The 13,774-nt window shown below is 48.8% G+C and overlaps 6 protein-coding genes across 6 annotated transcripts in view; 3 read left to right on the forward strand and 3 right to left on the reverse strand.

The window, feature by feature from the left end:
• Nucleotides 1–10: 10 nt before the first annotated feature.
• Nucleotides 11–1,724, reverse strand: BDW43DRAFT_303600 (general substrate transporter; the record flags this gene model as incomplete). Its single annotated transcript, XM_032045445.1, has 3 exons — nt 11–422; nt 486–1,460; nt 1,516–1,724. The coding sequence occupies 3 exons, from the start codon at nt 1,722–1,724 to the stop codon at nt 11–13; spliced, it is 1,596 nt and encodes a 531-aa protein (XP_031895623.1).
• Nucleotides 1,725–5,181: 3,457 nt separating this feature from the next.
• Nucleotides 5,182–6,597, forward strand: BDW43DRAFT_303601 (putative integral membrane protein; the record flags this gene model as incomplete). The annotated part of the gene is made up of 5 exons (XM_032045446.1): nt 5,182–5,280; nt 5,350–5,454; nt 5,546–5,943; nt 5,999–6,063; nt 6,140–6,597. 5 exons carry the CDS (start codon nt 5,182–5,184, stop codon nt 6,595–6,597), a joined length of 1,125 nt encoding a protein of 374 aa, XP_031895624.1.
• On the reverse strand, nt 6,381–8,469 carry BDW43DRAFT_207981 (putative alpha/beta hydrolase). The gene has a single exon (XM_032039225.1). The coding sequence runs from the start codon at nt 8,375–8,377 to the stop codon at nt 6,737–6,739; it is 1,641 nt and encodes a 546-aa protein (XP_031895625.1). The 5' UTR covers nt 8,378–8,469; the 3' UTR covers nt 6,381–6,736.
• Nucleotides 8,378–8,886, reverse strand: BDW43DRAFT_207930 (uncharacterized protein). The gene has a single exon (XM_032039224.1). The coding sequence runs from the start codon at nt 8,813–8,815 to the stop codon at nt 8,561–8,563; it is 255 nt and encodes an 84-aa protein (XP_031895626.1). The 5' UTR covers nt 8,816–8,886; the 3' UTR covers nt 8,378–8,560.
• Nucleotides 8,887–9,907: 1,021 nt separating this feature from the next.
• BDW43DRAFT_315558 (uncharacterized protein) lies at nt 9,908–10,646 on the forward strand (the record flags this gene model as incomplete). Its single annotated transcript, XM_032048101.1, has 2 exons — nt 9,908–10,142; nt 10,339–10,646. 2 exons carry the CDS (start codon nt 9,908–9,910, stop codon nt 10,644–10,646), a joined length of 543 nt encoding a protein of 180 aa, XP_031895627.1.
• Nucleotides 10,647–11,475: 829 nt separating this feature from the next.
• BDW43DRAFT_322770 (HET domain-containing protein) overlaps nt 11,476–13,774 on the forward strand; it is a gene marked incomplete at both ends in the record, with an annotated part of 3,923 nt that continues 1,624 nt past the window's right edge. The window contains 3 exons of the mRNA XM_032049620.1: nt 11,476–12,027; nt 12,078–13,322; nt 13,428–13,710. Of these exons, the coding sequence (XP_031895628.1) occupies nt 11,476–12,027; nt 12,078–13,322; nt 13,428–13,710 (2,080 nt within the window). The remainder of the gene's footprint in view (nt 12,028–12,077; nt 13,323–13,427; nt 13,711–13,774) is intronic.

The following is a 13,774-nucleotide window of genomic DNA, read 5'->3' on the forward strand; positions in this document are numbered from 1 at the left end:
AAGAGATCATCTACACAGGAGTCGCAGGCTGACCATCCGAAGAACCCGAGGCTCTCTCATTGCTTAACGTCCAAGTCTTAAAATCCCGCACAGGAAGGTGCAATTCAAACATCCGATCAATTTCAATCGGCGTTCGGTCCTTCATCTCAGGCACGATGTACCACGTCGCCGCCAGCGACAGGAGACCCAAACCAGTATACACGAACCCCGTCTTCCCGCGTAGATCACCCTGGTCAGGATTGAAAATATACGGCAAGACAAGACCGAAGACCCCGTTCGAAAACCCGCTCAACACCCACCCCAAGCCCTGTGATTTGGCCCGCAGCCGGAGCGCAGATGCTTCGGCGCCCACGGCATAGGACGCGGGCCAGGCTGTTGCGCCGCAGAGGCTGGTCACAAGCATCATTGTGACGGCGGACCACCTGGATGTTGATAGTTAGATGGTAGAATGTCAAGGGAGTATCGGTAGCGACAAGTAGGCTTACCAGATGGTAACAGTGCCTTTGAAAAAGCCTAAGATGCCCATGCCAGTCCACAGAAACGTTGAGGTAGCCAAACCGAACAGTATAAGCGGCACGCGATTGAACCGGGATAAGGTCCACATGCTGACAATGTTAGCGACCAGGCCAAGCGCGATGCCTACCTCCAGAAACATGAGGCTGGCGGTTGCCTCCATGCCGACGATCTGAAGGAAATAGCTGGACTTTGCGATGAGGGTTAGACCGAAGAGCTGGGGGATCATACTAGCGAATAGCACGATCATTGTCCGGCGTCGGTTGTTGCCTCGGAAGCACTCGAGGTAGGTGGCTGCGTGGTTTTGGGCTTCTTCGTCTTCGTGGCGGATGGATGAGCGCAGTTTCTCGAGGGATGCGTCTGAGTCTACGTTTGAGGAATCAAGTCGGCGCTGCGCTTTTCGGGCTGCATCTATTCGGTTTCGCCGGATGAGCCAGGTAGGGCTCTCTGGGAGGAAAATGGAGACGAGAAGGGGGAGAGCTGAGAAGGGCCATTCTGAGATGAAGCATTTCAGGTAGCCGCTGGGGCCTTTCTCCTTTACAGATGTGAAGACGACGACGCTGCCGAAGAGCTGGCCTAGTAGCGTGAAGAGAGGGAAGAATGCTAGGATTGGTCCGCGCAGTGTGGCAGTTAAGATCTCTGACATGTATGTTTGTGCTGTGCACATTAGCATATTGACAGCGTAGCCCTGAATGAGCTTGGCCACGAAGAAGACCGATCGCCGGCCATCGATCCCAGCTGGGAGGTTCGATACATAGGCGATTGCAACGCCTATCGCCGATACGATGCTTGCGAGCGCCAGGGAAGAGCGACGGCCTAGGCGGTCTTGCACGTAGCCTCCGATGAGGGCACCGAATAAGCCTCCGATAGGGTTCGCGACGTTCCAGAGACCCAGCCAGAGGGACGGAATGATTAAATGGCCGTTAAGTTTGCGACCGAAGTCGCGCCTTTCTAGGTTAGCCTTTTGGGCAGTGTCTAGGGTATAGTTTAGATGTTCCTCACTGAAACTCTGGCATGGAGGAGACGTTGGACACAATGGCCAAGTCATAGCCGTACAGTATGATGCCTGACGTGAGGGCCAGACAATATCCGGCAACCTTCGGCGATTGCTTGATATCTGCTAGAAGAGAGGTTTTGCCTTTCATAAGGGGAGGGTCGGATTCGATCTTCTCGACATGTTGGATGGTGGCCTTGCTTTCCACTTGTACCATTTCGTTCACTTTGCTCTGTATGTCCCATATGTTCTCAATGAGTGGAACACCTGTCGATCAATCAAGGATTAACAAAATGGTCTGTAACATGATTTATAAATGAGGGATAATGTACAGAGGGTTCAATGTACCTTCATTCACTACTTGAATACCTATATTCTGGGGTACATCCGCAGCCGTATTTAATAGAAAAGATGATTGCTCGGGCTTATGTTCAACAGAGACTCGCACCCTCACTTAACCTCATGATATATGTGAATGTGATTTGAATTCTAACCGAGGTGGTCTTGCATGATGATTGAAATCTAAATAAAACATGCAGCAAATTAGAGTCTCTAAACCTTCTGCAAGAAGGTCACAGCAATGCGGGGTTAGGCACAGCCAAGGGTTAGTATATTTCATTGGTGAGGGGCATAGTGCAAGGGGCTTTCTTTCTTTCTTTCTTTCTGTCTTGTTGGCAATAAATGTAGAGTGAGCAGGTGGGAAGAGTCCGGTCTAGAGTATTGGATTGCGGTGCGGTGTTTTCTGTCATGCACTTATTTGTGTACGGTTTGTCTTTTATGTAGTGTACCTTGTCTAGTAGGATGCTTGCCAAACAATGCTCTGTACGACCTTCAAAATATAGAAAGTCATCTGCTAGTTAAGTTGCAACGAAACCATGCCTTAGAACACTTTTACTCATTTGGCATTGTGGCTAAGCAGTGTGGTCCTACTGAATTGCCGTATATCTAGGTGGACCTCCTAAATAATAGGTAGTTCCGTATACTGCTTGAAATTGCCACGGACACCTTTTTAGATCCCACACAGGTATAGTGCGGCATAGAGCTTAAGGACGTTGTCAAGTTAAGGGCTTAGAAATGGACTGATCTTGTTATCTAGCCATGTGTTACAGAGCTCAACTCGCGCTCTTGGATGTGACTACCTCTCTAGAGTGAGTGTATATGTAAGCACTTAGTCTTTCATGGCAACCGTGTGTAACTCACACCCTCGCATTAATCCACAGGCCAAGAAATTGACAAGGAGTAAGCTGGGCTGGTTGCAATAGTTCGTTCAACGTTATCAACTACTCTCCCGGTCGATGTTATGGTTTCTTATTGTTCTTGAAGAATGGAACACTATATATCCACACCGGTACGTACCTCTAATCTCTTGGCCGCGTGTCAGTTTGTGGAGATCGATATGAAAGAATAGATTCCTCTAAGATCTCTAGTAGGTTGGGCAGCCCTCAATAAAAGCTTATGCTTTAAATGAGATATATCACCTAAAACATGAGTCATGGCTTTTGATATCCCTCTCCATAGTCCATACACACTGCTCCCTCTGGTGGAGACTTGACAGGTACTATATATGTTACAATCTGTCAGCACATCTGCCGTTCGACCGAACACACCAATTGGCGATTGGCCTAGCCTAAAAGAAAATTATAGATATCCAACACTGTGAAACAGCCTAGTGATTTTGGGGTTATGAATTCGGTATACTGATCTTTGGGGCAAGATTGTATCTTGTGATTGTTTTAAGTATGGATAGTTTGCCGCGTAGGCGACATGGGGATATCTGAGGAGTGGTCAAGGCCCTGAGCATGGACACAAAGGATATACTCGACTTCTCGGCAGTTCTTCGACCAGAATGAGTCAGGTATCGTCGCATCGTCAGGGTAGCATACCTACTCGGATTTAACCAGGTGAGCAGGTCATGAACGGAACAAACATCTACTTTTTTGCCCCATTCCACTCAATTCCTGGAATCCTCCCCGATTAAAGTTGTGAGACGTAATAACTTTGATTGATAGAAAGAGAAACTTGTTGCGAGCAATGATCGCCTGCATGTGATCTGTCATACCCTAGGCATTTGGCTACCCAGCCGACTATCGACGACTACTGCGTATTGGCATTGGGATCACCCCCAAATCCCTTCGGTATGTATCCGACACGACAGTCGGGGATATTGTTGTATTTGCCGAAGCGACCAACCGCGGAAATAGATCTGCTGTTGGGGTTGGCTAACAGTTAGCCTGGAGACACTATCGTACTCCGGTGATGGAATGCTGGGTTCAACAGGTGCAGATCATGTCCGTAGAGAGTTATATTTATGCCCAAAAGACAGGTGAAGCGGGAGGGAGACGGGTTATATAAATTTATCCCCGTCTTAAGTGTCAACTTTAACATGGTGGTCCGCTGGCCGTGTACTCTGTTCATGCACCTGCACTAATTAGTCGACCGCTAAGGAGTCTCTATCCTTCTAAATATGCTAGCCAAAGCGCCAAGAATAGGGACATAGCCACTATTTACCGAAAGGATCAATACACTTGCCTCCTTTTTTGTTCCAGACGGGGGCAGACTTGGAAATCCTGAAAATTGTCATCGACGCTCTTCTTCAACTCTCAGACTCAGAGACCAGCCAAGCTAGACTATAAACACAACACGAAGTTTTCAAGCGGATCCAATTTCCGAGATCCATGGTTGAGCCTGCCAGGTGGTTTATCCCTGACAACAACGACCCACACGTGTGCCGTTCGCTCGGATAGATGGTTGGAAATGCCGAACAAGAATAGGGTTGATGAAGGAAAACGATGGGCTTGTATGCAGATTCGCAGAAACTGTTAAGGTTTTTTTAATCTACGCTCCGATATCCATGCCCTTATTTCCAATAGTTCCATGGATCTATACAGATATAGTCATGCGACCTGCCAATCCTCCCCGCCATCGTACTTTGGGATTTCTTCCCCCCCCGTTTCTTGGATCTGGGCTTGGAACTGCGGTGCTTACTACCGTTTCAGTGGTTAATTCCCGTCCAAGTGGATCACGGCTTGAGACAAGAAGTCGCTTCCTCCCCGGCGAAGATCGCTCGACGCTGAACAGGGAAATTCGTAGTCATTTCACTGTGACAGTGCGTATGCATTGATAAACTGCCGTGACGAACTCCTGCGACTCATAGATTAATCAAATCAAATCAAATTAAATCCACGGGGTTCCTCGGTCCCTACTATCCATAATACTAGCAGGCTACTCTGTCCAAGGGCCAAGCGAGATAACTCCAGCGCCTCTAATGCGCCTAATCTAGTCTACCCTCTAGACTCCTTGATTCGTTGACATGCCTCCTCGCGCTTGGTGCTCTTCAGCCGTTCGCCACTTGATGCTGCCGATCGGCTTCTTGTTTTGCTATAGCCGAAAAACTACTGGAATGCCCCATATTTTTTTATGGCTTTTTTGCACTTTTCCTCCTTGTCCCCTCTTTTTCCCCTTTGCAGCAACCAGTCTAGACTAGGCTAGTTGTTTGAAATGGGAAAGCCAACGCCGAGCCCTAATCCGTCTCCAGATCTCGAAGGAATGACAATGTAATATATACAGAGTCTGTCGTCCCCACAACACTCTACTGGCCATGTCCCGTCCTCATTATCGACATGGACCATGCGGAGGACCGCAGCGTCGAAGTTAGGGCGGTGGCCGCCGCCTTCATGTCGGTGGCTGTTGTTACGGTGATCCTGCGATGCTATGTTCGCGGACGCTTAGTGAAGGCGTTCGGCTGGGATGACACAGCAATGGTGATTGCTTTGGTTGGTTACACCGAAAACCCCCCTCCCCCCAATCAAGTAGTTCGCTGACAGCGCAATCCCCAATATTAGTTATTCTACGTGATGTTCTCCGCTTGTATGATCGGAGGCAGTTTATGGGGTACCGGGCGCAAATACAAAGATCTCACGGCGAAGCAACGTGTGACGGCGATGAGGGTATAGCGAACCACCCTCCCCCCCCTTTCCCCCCGGGGGAAAAATTACCCCCCATCGAAGACTGGAAACTAACAGGTGAATGAATGGAAAGTACTGGTGGCTGTGTGAAATCGCCTACTGTTTCGCTTCTGTCGGCGGCAAAATCTCCATCTGTATCTTCCTGATGCGCATCACGGTTAAACGGCTGCATATTTGGCTCCTCTACATCGTTATGCTTTTGACCGTTATCGCCGGTGTCGTCTTCATGTTCCTCATGCTACTGCAGTGCAAGCCGCTGTCGTATTTCTGGACGAAGGTGGCCTTCGACGACCACATCCAGGGCCATTGTCTCGATATGAAAATTATCATTGCCATGACGTACGTGTATAGTGCGTTTGCGGCGATATGCGATTTCACCGTAGGCATTTTGCCGATATTCCTCGTCAAGAACCTGCACATGAAGAAACAGACCAAGATAGCCGTTATAGGCATTTTGAGCATGGCTTGCATGTAGGTGATATACATTGACTTTCGTTCTTCCCGAACTGACTCAGGCGTCACGCAGTGCTTCTTCGGCGGTTATTATCCGGATTCCGTTCGTGCATACGTTCGCTGATCCGGACTTTCTGTGTACGTTTCTTCACCGAGTGCCGATGGTATACGTGGAAAAAGGAGGATTGCAAAACTAACATGTGAATCGTACCAGACGCAACGGTCGAGATCGCCATCTGGTCGAATATCGAAGTCGGTTTGGGTATCACGGCCGGAAGTCTCGCGACCCTTCGTCCTCTCGTTCGACACTGGCTAGGCTCACGTACCGATCCGACCTATCCCTCTCCCTTTCCCGGTCGGTCCGGGTCTCGGCTTCCCGGGGGTGCGAGTCGAGATCGGCCCTTTCCGCTTGGGTCGCTGGACGATAACGTCAATAACCGGCTGCGGCCGGATAAGTTGGCCATAACGGTGACGACGGTGCATAGTCAGGACCAGAATGGGACGTGGCATGGGGCGTCGAGTTCGAATAGTAGCGAGGAACGGCTGACGGCGCAGGGGTCGCCAGCGTTGCCGGCTATCGGGGGCGAAATGGGACTGGGTATTCATCGGACGTTTGAGGTCACGCAGACGAGTACGTCTGGACAGTCTGAGACTGTTAGGGAGCATTTATAGAATACTTATTAATCTTTCCTCTGTTTTTTCTTTGTCAATTTTTTTTGGCTTGTTTATTAGATTTTAGCTCTGTATGATATGATAGATGAATGTTAACTGAACGAAAGAAGAAAAATTTTACTCTGGATTGAGTGTCTATCTATGAGTGGAGGTATTCGTTAACAACCTCAGTGAAGGCCGCCGGTTGCTCAGTCATGGGCAGATGTCCTGCCTTGGGAATCAATTTTAGCTCAGCGCCACCCTTCAGATCGTTGGCCATCTGCTGCATTGTCTTGGGTAGTACACCATCGCCCTCGCCGGCGACGAACAGTCCAGGAACCTGCGCGCGAGCCATGCGGTCCCGGACATCATATGCGCAGAGCGCCTGCACGCCCTTGCGGAACCCGTCCAGACTATTGTTGCGCACGATCTCCTTGACCTTGGCGGGAACCTCCGGCTGCGTCTCGTACGATTCAGGTACAAACCACCGACGCGTGGTCGCTTCGGACAGCTGCTCGCCAATAATCGGTTCCTGGGTGGTGGGGAAGACTGCGCCGTCGCTCTCGGCCAGGGCGACACGGTCGTTCCAGGCCTTGCGGTTGGATTCGGGGGCCGAGCTGTTTGTGTCGCAGGCGATGAAGCGTGTCACACGGTCCGGATATAATAGCGAGGTGTTGAGCACGGTCACGCCACCCAGGCTTACACCAATCAGAGTCGCCTTGGGGATGCGCAAAGCATCAAGGAGTGCGACGATGTCTGACGCCAGAAGATCGATGTTGACGGACTTTTCCCCGCATTCCCGGAGACGGCCGCGGGTCAGATACCGGAGGATCCGGAAATGCTGGTTTTTAGGGTTGGAAATGAATGCATCCACGAAGTCGTCCCAGACGGTATAGTCGACCAGGATGGAATTGCTAAGAACGATGACAGGGCTGTGGGGATCGGTGCTGCCCTCTAGGCGGTATGGGAGGTCTACGCCATCGGGGGTAGTGACAAAGGACTCAACTGCCGGCCGGGCGGGCGAAGGGAACGTTCTGGTGCGACCGTCGTTTGAAGCCCAGGGCCCCACAACATCCTTGGACGCTAAGGACGACAACTCGCGTGGAGCCGGGCCAAAGGTGTAGGCCCACTGATACACGCGCCTCTTCTTGTCTCTGACAGTCTCGCTCATGATGCGGTTATGCCACGGGGTGTCCATGGCGGCCTTGTGTTCGGGGCCCTCCAAGCTATTTTTCGCGCTGTACTCGTGCAGGGCCAGGAATTCCCGGGGTGCCTTGGGATCGATCGACGATGTGATGAAGCGGCGGCTACGACGCCAGCCCGGCACGCGTGCCAGCATGGGGATGTGTTCCTCACGGTACCAGCGGTTTAGGTCCTCTTCCTTGGTTGCGTCGGCGGGAACAGTGAGCAAGACGGAGACGAGTACGGAGCCGGCAGCTTCGGTGTCGGGTATTTCCTCGAGTGGTGTATAAGCTGAGGATTTCTGATCATCAATAAGGTCATAAAGACGGCGATCGACGGCAATCTGGGCCATGGTGGCCTTTTCGCGCGGGGTCTTCACACCATCTCCGCGGAGAGCCAAGTACGTCTCGCGCGTCAACTCCACCATGTCAGTGATGTCGTACGGAGCCAGCCACTCGGGCTCGATGCCGTCGACGGCACGATAGCGGAAGCCATTCGTGACGAAGGGTAGACGGAGACGTAACGGACCGTGCTCGGTGTTGTACCAGTCGTGGAACTGGGCCGGGGGGAGGGAATCGCGGGGTTGCATGGTCACGTAGAGAAGACCGGGCGTCGCCATGGTGATATTTGTTGCTATGACTCTGGATAGTCGTTCAATTTAATCTAAGTCGAGTGTATAAAAGGTTGGTCGGGGATGGGGGGAAGGGGAAATATGATTATGTACCCTTCATCCCCGGCTCAGGTCGAGGCCGATTGACTGCCGAACATACAGCCGAACTTGAAGTCATCGGGAAAGAGGCGATCAATTCAAAGCCGGATATTTTATCCTTGTTTCTCCTGGAAACAGAAAGCATATGTATGTCAAGTCATGATGCCGCTCATTGAGTGAGGTGAAAGAGAAGAGAAGAAGAAGAAGGAAGGAAGGAGAAGGGAGAAGGTGTGTCAATACAGATAGATAATAATGAAAAAGGATCTCATTGAGGGTATCATCAGGTGATCTCCATCTGATAACAGTTTTGTACGCAGGAGGCACGTGATCACCCACTACACTATTCATCCTGCAGATCCTATTGGATAGTAATGATATGTATATTCACGACTATTAATGTACTTGGAGAGGTGCCCAATTTACCACAAATAAGAATATATATCTCTAGTATTTATAACGTAGCAGAATTCCGAATCGGAAAGTTAAGTTAAGTTCTATCTCCCTATTTCAAAATTCTAATTTCTACTAGACGGGATTTCTTACATGGTAGGTGCTCCAAGATGGAGAGATTCTCTAAGGTTACTATATTAAATGTAGAGTGTATTGTAGCTATATATATATATATATATACTGTACGGTAACCATTCGGCGTCGATATCAGTCCTATTGTATACCGTTTATAACTTTGTATACACCAACAAAGGTGTAAGGAATGGGGTGGCTCTGGTGACATATACATAGCCTTTCCTTCTTCCTTTTAACTGACTTGGCAACAGTCCTCAAATGGCCAACCGCACGGGTTTCGCCTTCCTTTATTTGTCGTAGAGGAATGCCGATGTCTACCTTAATTCTCTATATATGTGGCGGTTACCTTTGCCATGTCTAGCCCCGTTAATCCTGCCATCCGCCTTGATGATGAAGTGAGGATTAGCTGGCTAAGTTTGAGATGGCCTCTTCGGTGTTCCACTTTACGTTGTTGAATATCGATCGGATGTCTACTAAAATCTTAAGACCCACTCTCTGTTATAGGTTTCCATTCTACGCTCGTACTGTCACATGGGGTTGCTGATTGCTATAGGAACATGATCGGCACCCAAAGAAGCCAGCGGAGGTTGGAATGATTTACCGTCCGCATTTCTGATTAGATGATCAGCAATCTTGGGAAGCTGACAAAACGCACCATAGTAATCAATATTCATATGCAGAGACCAGTTTGTAAGCGGGAATGGAGGTACTTAGAAATCAAAGACACAGCTCGGCTTTCTATAACGTTCTAGCCATTTCGTGCCTAAGGAATAAACTACGCCTGAGCTATGGCCGAGCGGAAGACACTACTTAGGGATAATTAGACCTATATACACATGACGAGGAAGCAAGGTGCTGAGAATGGCACCACCCTCTACTTTAAAAATCCAGTCATACCCACAGAATGCAACAAGAATGTCTGCTTCCAAACTCCTCATCAAGGCCGGTATCACAGGGAAACAAGAATTCTCTGTCGCGAACTCCTTCCTCAACCTCCCTGACGGGCAAATTCGTGGCATCACCCGCAACCCATCTGCAGTCGCCGCCCAAGAATGGATCTCCAAGGGAGTCCAGCTTGTGAAGGCCAGCCTTGATGATATTGCCTCCCTCCCTCGAGCTTGCCTTCCACGGAGCCTCCGCCATTTTCGCCGTTACTGACTTCTGGGCTCATTTCTTGAACCCGGAGAACGAACGCTTCCAAGGGGCCAGCAAGCCGGCCTATCTATTAACGAATATCCCTGAAACATGAGACCTCCCAAAAAATGAACATGGCACTTGCCGCCAGCTCCCCTTCCGTCCTCCCAACGCTCACGCACTCTATCTTCAGCAGCCTTAACGACACCAAGCGAAGGCCTCACGGAAAGGACACATGAAACTTCCACTTCGATGGCGAGGCGGCATTACTGGAGCGCATTCGGGACGAGCTCCCCGACCTCGCCGCCAAGTTGAGTGCCGTTCAGATGGCCATGTATGCGACAACTGGAAGTCGGGGATCGGACGGCCTGAGAAACAGGGGGACGGTTCGTTTCTCGTGCGCATCCCTGAAGAGCGAGGTCAACCGTTGCCGTGGGTCGTGACGAAAGGCGATAACGGCATCTTCGTGAAAATTTTATTGAAGCAGGATCCGGGCAAGCATGTTTTAGGGTTTTCGTAGATGGCGATATGGCGCGAGTTTGGTCGCTCTGGGCGGAGATCCAGGGTGTAAGAATTGAAATCAAGGAGGGAGCGCTTGATGAGTACTTCGCGCCGGTGCCGGAGGCGGCAAGAAAGGAGTTTCACGATTCGTTGATGTATATCGTGGAATTTGGATAATCTGGTGGAAATCCTGAGGTTTGCATGTTGGATGGTTTGGCGCCGGAAGCTAAGATGACGAGTCTAAGGGAGTATCGAAACCGAGGACTGGTAATCTTTTCGCGAGTAGATTGTACATAGGTTGGAGGTTCATGACTGCTCGGTATCATCTAATAAACGTAATTACCATAATTACCTGTGGCAGCGATTGGATGCTTGGGGTTATTAGGTGGCCGGGACGGCCAAACTAACTATTGATGGCTAAGCGAGGTCGGCCTAGGGCAGGCAGCGCAGTCTGCATGCCCTGACAGGAAGAAAGGTGCCCTCCTCTCGTAATATGTTTACCTGATCTAGTATCATGGCCTTCCCAGAAGCCATGTTCACCCCAAAGCTTTGTTTTTTTACCAGAAGTGTGAAATAATTTCCTGAATCCTGCTCAAGCACTAATAAAAAAGCATCCTCACGCCGCCTCACCTTTTCAGAGCCCGCGCGAGATTGTTATTATGATGCTGTACTTTTAGGAAGTGACAGGGCCCTCACACATGATAAAGCGGGGTTATACACGTAGAATCACAGTCATAAGTCATAGTGTGTGTGCTCTTCTGACACCCCCAAAACATATACCCAGGTTGTACATTCAAACCTGTTACAAACACAGAATTTAGAAGTTCTTAGACAGATCATCATATACAATGCTCCAATACAAATATTCTCCTCTTCCGGCAGGGCCCAGTATTATCCGAGTGCTTCGCCTACTGCCAAATGAAGACAGCACCATTCCAATCAAGTGTCAGCTCATCAGCTACTCCCTACCAACAACAGGCAAGGGACATCACCTATATGAGGCGTTATCTTATGTATGGGGCAGTGAGAGCAAACCTCAGTGTATCTTTATAGATGGCTGTGCTTTACCTGTTACAGACAACCTCTATACAGCACTGTTACATCTTCGAGATTATCAGCTTCCACGTATACTGTGGGTAGATGCAGTTTGTATCAACCAGCAAGATGACCAAGAAAAAGCTAGTCAGATTCAACTTATGCCCATAATATATGGTCAAGCCAGCCATGTGATTGTCTGGCTTGGGGCAGCAGCAGATAATAGTGATAGAGCACTTGAAAATATCCGTCTTTCTGCAGAGTATAAGCCTTCCGAAGACAAGGCTACAATCATGCAGGAAAAGAAAACAGATTATACTGCTATTTTAATGCTACTGCAAAGACCGTGGTTTCGGAGAATTTGGGTAAGAAATATTTCGCAATTTCTATAGAATTTACTAAATAATTTGTACAGGTACTCCAAGAGGTTAGTGCTGCACGATCTATTCTAGTTATGTGTGGCTCTATCAAGATGAATGGGTATACCTTTTCTTCAGGTTTAAAGGGATTGAATCTTTTGTATAAGATTGATCCAGGCCTAGAAAGTCTGATTCGCTCAATAACCTATCTTATAAGAGGGGCAATCTTCCGACCTGAATATATGACATATCCACGTGGAACACTGTCTTTAGGTGAACTTATTGATATGTATCACACCCGTGAAGCTACCAAGAAACATGATAAGGTGTATGCATTGCTTGGCATGAGCTCTGATGTCCCTAAAGAAGCTGGTCTACTACCTAACTATGAGCTTCCATGGAATATACTATTCCATCGGGTTATTGTATCTATTCTCCCGGAAATTCATTCTGTGGAGACTTGGCCTAACAAGGAGATAGCTGTGATTAAGGTTAGGGGATATATATTGGGTCGAATCAATTCAGTGGAAGGTGACAGTTCCCGCTATGATAGACAATGTGTGCAGATCTCCTTCAATACTGCGCCGAGGTCACTAAGCTATGAGAGTGAATGGGGTACTCAATGGACTCTTCAAGCTTCAGCAAAGTCCATTCAGGAAGGTGACATTGTCTGTCTCTTTCAGGGAGCTTCAGAGCCAAGTATCATTGGAATGTGTGAAGACTATTTTACCATTAAAATGATCAGTGCGACTCCTCAGCAGAATAAAGAAGAAGGAAATGTTGACCAACGGTCCCAGAAATCTCTGTATACAAAAGAGAGTATACTCCGGGATATACTCCTTATTTGGAACTGGGAAATATCCCGGGCGAATTCAGAGAAAGAGGACAAATCAGAAATCCCGATAAAATTCAAGGACGCAGCGCCAGACTCGGAGATAGATTTGGATAACAAAGAACTAAGCGACTTTGCGCTTATTATTGAAGATATTATCATGATAGCGATGAAGTCAGGGAGCAATGGGAACCAAATGATGGAACGTCTACTTGATAAAAGTGGGTCAAAGCTCCCAGTTAGCGAAACTGTGGTCAAAATGGTGGCGGGGAATGCTGAATGGGGAGGTCAGATTATGGAGCTGCTACTTCAACAAAGAGGTGAGAGCCTACCAATCTCAGAAGAAGTAGTTAAAATAGCCGCCGGGAATCCTGTATGTGGGGCTGAGGTCATAGAACTGCTACTTCAACACAGAGGCGAGAGTCTACCAATCTCGGAAGAGATAGTTAAAATAGCCGCCGAGAATCCTGTATGTGGGACAGAGGTCATAGAGCTTCTATTTCAACAAAGAGGCGAGAGCCTACTGATCTCAGAAAAAGTGGTTAGAACAGCAGCTGGTATATGGGGAGGTGAGACCATGAAGCTGCTGCTTCAACACAGAGGCGAGAGCCTACCAGTCTCAGAAGAAGTGGTTGAAATAGCAGCCGGGAATGCTGAATGGGGAGGTTGGATCATAGAGCTACTACTTCAACTAAGAGGCGAGAGCCTACCAATCTCTGAAGAAGTGGTCAAAATAGCAGCCGGGAATACTGAATGGGGAGGTTGGATTATGAAGCTGCTACTTCAACTAAGAGGCGAGAGCCTACGGATCCCAGTAGAAGTGGTGAAAATAGCAGCCGGGAATCCTAGATGGGGTGGTGAGATCATAGAGCTACTACTTCAACAAAGAGGCGAGAGCCTACCAATCTCTGAAGAAGTGGT

This window comes from Aspergillus alliaceus (genome assembly GCF_009176365.1).
Source record: "Aspergillus alliaceus strain CBS 536.65 unplaced genomic scaffold BDW43scaffold_60, whole genome shotgun sequence".
In the NCBI taxonomy this organism is placed as follows: Eukaryota; Fungi; Ascomycota; class Eurotiomycetes; order Eurotiales; family Aspergillaceae; genus Aspergillus; species Aspergillus alliaceus.

Excerpts from the sequence above, each read along its gene's own strand:
- BDW43DRAFT_207981 (XM_032039225.1), bottom strand. The coding sequence starts at position 8,377 with ATGGCGACGCCCGGTCTTCTCTACGTGACCATGCAACCCCGCGATTCC.
- BDW43DRAFT_207930 (XM_032039224.1), bottom strand. The coding sequence starts at position 8,815 with ATGAATAGTGTAGTGGGTGATCACGTGCCTCCTGCGTACAAAACTGTT.